Here is a 5,864-nt window from a genome sequence, read left to right as displayed (position 1 = left end):
AATGATCCCTTACTGTAGCCTGTGTAATGCTGTCTGTATCTAAGATGTGGCTAAATTACATATATATGTGTGTTTAATTATCATATCATTCATTTGTAACGTAACCCCTTTCCACAAAACGAGTTTGAGTAATTGTGTGTTGCTTTGACGTATGCAAAGCTTTCAAACAACTTCCACGTTTAAAAACAAGTATTTTAAAACCTCGTGTTTAACATAAACTAATATGAAGGTGTACTTCAAAGCTTGCTTATGTTGATGTTGGAGTGAGAGTTGTTGGCTGTATATTTAAATAAAGACTGCCACGTTGGCAGGCGAAGTGTTTTTCTGGGGGTTTGACATCTGGCAGTGATACGCTCCAGGGACCTATCCAGATCTCTACAGACTCTCTGATTAGAGTCTAATAGAATATTAGCAATTTCTCCCAGGTACTGGTCCCCCAAGCTGGCAAATCTGCCAAAATATTGCTCATAGAAACGTATCTTTATCATTCTGTTTTTACATGAGTTGAAGCGTACAAAAACAACTTTGTACATCTGAAACGTCCTTGCCAGTAATTAAGGAAAATATCTGAGGTGTAACTTCATCCTGCAGCCACACACATTCAGTTGTTTTCCTCATACCAACAAGTGAAGCACACTTTATATAAGAGCACTGCATAGTACGTCGAAACTAATCTACAAATGAAATAAGAATTGTTCGTGTTTTTAGAAAATATGTTTTTATTAGAATTCGATTGCATAAATGCCCCTTTTACATGCAAGTGCTGTTGTAAATTAGCAAACTAAATTTCACACTCAGATCAAATCATTTCTAATAATATGATTAGCAATAATTCAACTCATTGAAAACTTAATTCCATTAAAATGTTAAAATTTGTTCTTTAATGAAAGACATCGCAATTCAATAATTCAATAACTTAAAAGACACATTAATGTAATAAATTAATATAAAATTCATTTGACAAGTAACCAAAAGGAACAGACAATACAGAAAGCAATTCTTCAAATTCTCTCTGCTAAAACTGCAATACAGCAAAATCTGTAAGAATATATCTATGTGCATCGACTCGTTGCAATGACATATTTACAATATACAAGTATACTTCCATGAAACTGATTCTTCTCTTCATTAAGAAAACAGTACTAAACATTGTGATTTAACAAGCAACGACTTATTTTAATACGTGAATATTTTATACAAATTAATCTCAGAAAAAACATTAAATAAATAAAAACAAGAAAAACATATCTAATATACCTCTTAGACTGTACTATTTCAAACGTTAAGAGAAACAATAAAAGTATTCTTGACATTTTTAGCAGTCATCTCCCTTTCGAAAACATTTAACTTGCTTTCAGAATTTGATTTTCTCAAGCAAAACGAGGAGGGAATCCCAATAAATATGTAATGAAGTAAACATTACCTCACACAATAAATAGTTTATAAGAATGAGACCCACGCAATGTATTGCAGACGTATTGTAACCAATACATAGAATATCTGGCAAAATAAGCCCAGCCCTGGCAAACATTTAATTCACTCTTTTCCATATCTATATATTGTGTAAGGTTCTGAATAGAAACTACATTGGAAAAAATATCCCCCCTTATTGATACACTGCTTATTTCAAGCCACTGTATTTGGTTATTTGCAAAGAAATAATCGGAATTTTTGTCTACCGTTCCTCATTTCCCCTGCTGTCATCACAGTTTAAATTAAAGAGGCGGAATTAATTACAGTGAGCACAAAATTAAGTATATAGACGGCTAAATTAATAATTTACAGGGGGTTGTTTGGCAGTAATCTAATAATAGCTTTCAGGGAGTGTGCTGGATACAGTGGTGCCCTGTTCATTTCGTCGCCTCTACAATACCGACAGATTGCATCAAGATACTTAAAGCAAAGAAAAACTCTATTTGTGCGGGAAAATATTTAAAATATGTCATGACTACATTGAATTAAACAGATAAATGCATTATTCATTGAAACTACAGTATTATTATCATTAGAGTTGATCACTTTTACGTTATTATATTTTCGGAGCTGAAATCAATCCCATATAAAAACAATATTATCTTCGAAGTGATTTTCAACGTAACAAGTTGTATTTGACAAAACGGTGTAGCTTAGTAAGTGGGGGAAAAAACAAATGGTCTTACTTGCTCAGTCAAACGATCCTTTTAAAATGACTCCACATCCTTTCGGAGGGGTGGGGGGGGAAAGACGTGTCAGTCTATGTGTTGATTTTGAGTCACTTTGGGTCGGATGGATAATTCTGTTTCGAAGTTCAGGTTTTGGATGATTGAAAAACAAAAAGAGTGAAATAGCAAATATGATACAAATCGACTCTTGTCCCTAAACAGTTGCTGGGCCGTCCAGCCGTCATTGTTCTTGCTGGAAAGTACCAGAGGTCCGGCTAGGCGCACGCCGAGTATTTCATCCGTTTCTGTTTCTGCCGCTGGTTGCAGAACCAGACCCGAACCACGTTCTTTTTCAGGTCCAGTTTCTCCGCAATGGCTGCTATTTTCTCGGAGGAGGGACGGGGCTGGATGGCGAAGTAAGCTTCCAAGGACCTCTTCTCTGGGGCCGCTATGGAGGTGCGCTTCCTCTTCTTCTCAGCCCCATTGAAGAGCTCGGGCTTGTTGAGTTTCTCCCTGTGCGACTTCTCTGCCTCTTCCAGCCACGCCTGCAGGATGGGCTTCAGCGCGATCATGTTGTTGTGGGACAGTGTGAGGGACTCGAACCGGCAGATGGTGCTTTGGCTGAGGGAGCCCACCCCGGGAATCTTCAGGTTGGCCAAGGCTGACCCTACATCCGCCTGTGTCACCCCCAGTTTGATCCTGCGCTGCTTGAACCTTTCAGCGAAGGCTTCCAAGTCCCTGGGATCGGCGTCCACGTCGCTCATGCAGCCCATGTGAGAGGGCAGCCCGTGGGCATGGGCCATGTTGATGGCCGCCTGGTGCATGGGGTTCATGCCTGCCATGTGGGCAGGGTGCGCTGGCGTGGAAACAACAGATCCGTCCGGCCCTGCCATGGCCCCGAGTGCCAATCCTGGAGTGATGTGATCGAGAAGGTCCCCCTCCAGAGCCTGATGAGGCTGGTGATGGTGATGGTGGTGATGGTGGTGGTGGTGGGACCCCAGAGCCGAAGGGTGAGAAATAGGCACGGAGGAAGAGGAGGACGCCGAGGAGGTACAGGGGATAGTGTTCATGGTGTGGTAGGTAGCGTCCGGCTTGAAAGGACTGTGATGAGGAGGGTGATGGTGGCTCTTGGTCTGAGAGACTATATCCACAGCCGCCAGAGCTTCAGCGCGGGCCAACAAACTCTCATCCAAGCCGCCGAATATATTGCTCTGCAATTGCAAATAGAATGCACACATTACTGTCAGCAGGGAATTCAGCTCCACTCTTCGGATTAAAACATTTCCAGAATGTTAAAAAAAAGAAATCCTAAAAAAGAACACACAAAACAAGACACATGCAACATCCCAGGTCATAAAAATTAATATGAAAGGCAAGCCCGACTGAATACATAAGTTGGGGTGGAAAAAAAAAGAGAGAGAGATTGGAGGTGTTGGGTGATTTGCTGTGCAGACATGAAAAAAACATCAAGCAAAAAAAAAAAAAAAAAAAAAAAGTGGGCTGTCAAAATGTGCCTTTAAGCGGTGATTATGCAGAATACGTACCGGTGGGGTTGGGAGACAGGCTCGGCGCATCGCCTCTGAGCTGCTGCTGCTGATAGTGCTACTGTGTCTGGAAGAGGAGCAGGAAGAAGGCGCACTGGAAGTCAAAGTGGAAGAAGAAGAAGAATGCAAACTGGAGTACTTGGGCTCGGGCAGGCTGCTGTGAGGCATGCTGAATGCCTGCTTGCTGTTCAGAGACATCATCATCATGTTTGCGGGCGACAGAGTTGAGGCGAGCGCCTCTTCTTAATAAGTTCAGTCTCCGCCTCTTCGATGGGAGCGCAAGCCCCGTTGAGTGTTCAAGTCTCGAATCACTGTGTAATAACTATGCTATGTAGAAAGGAAAGAGAGAAAGAGAGACAGAGAGAGAGAGAAAGAGAGAGAGAGAGAGAGAGAGAGAGAAGGAGCTGTCTAGTCTGTATGTATCACACGCTGCCCACAGCTCTGGGGCCGGAGCACGAGCCGCCGCGCTCGCGCCCCCGGGCTGCCCTCCCTCCGCGCGCCGAGCCTCGCGCCGCCGCCGCCCGCACGCCCGTCCCGCGCGCCGAGTGCGCCTGTCCTTTGTTTTGCCGCCGCCGCCGCCGCCGCCTGTCGTTGCCTCTTCAGAGACGCTGGTACTTTTTGGAAGTTGCGTTTTTTCTCTCTCTGTCTTTCTCTCCTTTTGCAGGCGCCTTTCCAGAGCCCGGGCCGGCGCGGCGCACTCGCACTCTGCAGCGCAAATTCAATTAAGAGATAAGAGGTGACAGTCTGAGACTCCGACTATATTCAATGCTGCGGGGACTCGGTCTGCCTCTTCTCTGAGGCGAATGCTTCTCTCTCTCTCTCTCTCTCTCTCTCTCTCTCCCCCTCCCTCTCTCTCTCTCTCTCTCTCTCTCTCTCTCTCTGCTACACCTGAAAACCTTTCATGGATTTATTATTCTTCATCATTAGCCACAGCACCGCTGGGGGGCTCCGCGCATGGGCAGTCTTTGGCAAGGCACTCAATTCAGGCGGCCAAAGCAAGCATTGTGGTTCGCATTTACAAAAGTTTCTCACAGTCAGTGCAGAGAACCTGCAGCAGAGTAGCTGCTGAAAGGGAAGAAAAGAAAACATAAACGTGGACACACACACATATACTCTTTATACATGTAATATCTAAACAAATATCACCATCAATCTATATAATGCATGCAGTATATTCATATGTAATAATAATACAATTGCATCTGAATTATTATTATTATTATTATTATTATTATTATTATTAATAATAATAATAATAACAACAACAATTAACTCCTATGTGTGTCATGTTTTCTAGCAGTAAGATTTTAAGATGTGATTAATAAAGGCTAGGGAAAGAATGCCTTATAATTCCAATGGAAATAAAGAAATAAATATGAACAGCTTCATCTGCCGCTATCTCCGTGGAACGAAATAAATCAAAGTTAAAAGCTTGACTATCATTTAATTATGGTGCGAATAGCGCTTGGGAAGAAGAAGAACAACATCTCTAAGCAAATTATGGCCGGGCAAGGAAGGGATTATTAGATTGAAATTTCATTTAGGCTCGTGAAACACAGCTTTTCAATATGTAATCTGCTAGGTCTCATCTTATTTGTATACCTAATTCACCTTGACGAATTTATTAGTTTTCATAATAATGAAAAAATGTAGAAGCTCTTTGGGTTAATGTACTGTATGTAGCATAAATTGTATGTCACCGTTGAAAGGGCTTGGTATGGGAAATCTTTTATTAATGACAGCGGAAAGTGGATTTTTGAAAGTCTTTAGGATTTGATTGCAAACCCAATACAATTCTGCACTTGTCGCAGCAGGCTATTATCATATCTTCACACTAATTAGGGTACTTCATCAGTGATATAATTAAAAACCTTTAATCATATTCTAATTAACAAGGGTTGTCTAATTTGTTTAATCTGTTAGAAGTCTTAGGCTAGGCTAATTGATATAAACTGTTGATTAAAAACTCTTATGGATAATATATACTTTTTATATTAAACTGTTTTTGATCATTTTAAACACAACGTTCAATGTATTTCGAAAAAAATACTTTGCTAACTCGGTGTATAACAATGTATGTGAACCAGCTTTAATCTATCGCATTAAAAGTAAATACCAAGACATAGTTTTTCTTAAGAAAATAGTTTACGTTTGACAATTCATAATAAGTAATAATATT

The 5,864-nt window shown here is 41.1% G+C and overlaps 1 protein-coding gene across 1 annotated transcript; it reads right to left on the bottom strand.

Annotated features, from left to right (window-relative positions):
- Positions 1–811: 811 nt before the first annotated feature.
- pou4f2 (POU class 4 homeobox 2) lies at positions 812–4,465 on the bottom strand. Its single transcript, XM_066718442.1, has 2 exons — positions 3,686–4,465; positions 812–3,352 (listed from the first exon to the last, which is right to left on the bottom strand). The coding sequence occupies exons 1-2, from the start codon at positions 3,890–3,892 to the stop codon at positions 2,417–2,419; spliced, it is 1,143 nt and encodes a 380-aa protein (XP_066574539.1). The 5' UTR covers positions 3,893–4,465; the 3' UTR covers positions 812–2,416.
- Between the last annotated feature and the right edge of the window lie 1,399 nt (positions 4,466–5,864).

The sequence above is a fragment of the Amia ocellicauda genome, chromosome 12, assembly GCF_036373705.1.
Source record: "Amia ocellicauda isolate fAmiCal2 chromosome 12, fAmiCal2.hap1, whole genome shotgun sequence".
Lineage (NCBI taxonomy): Eukaryota > Metazoa > Chordata > Actinopteri > Amiiformes > Amiidae > Amia > Amia ocellicauda.
Note: the sequence above shows the minus strand (reverse complement) of the source record. Positions and strands in the feature narration are given on the sequence as shown.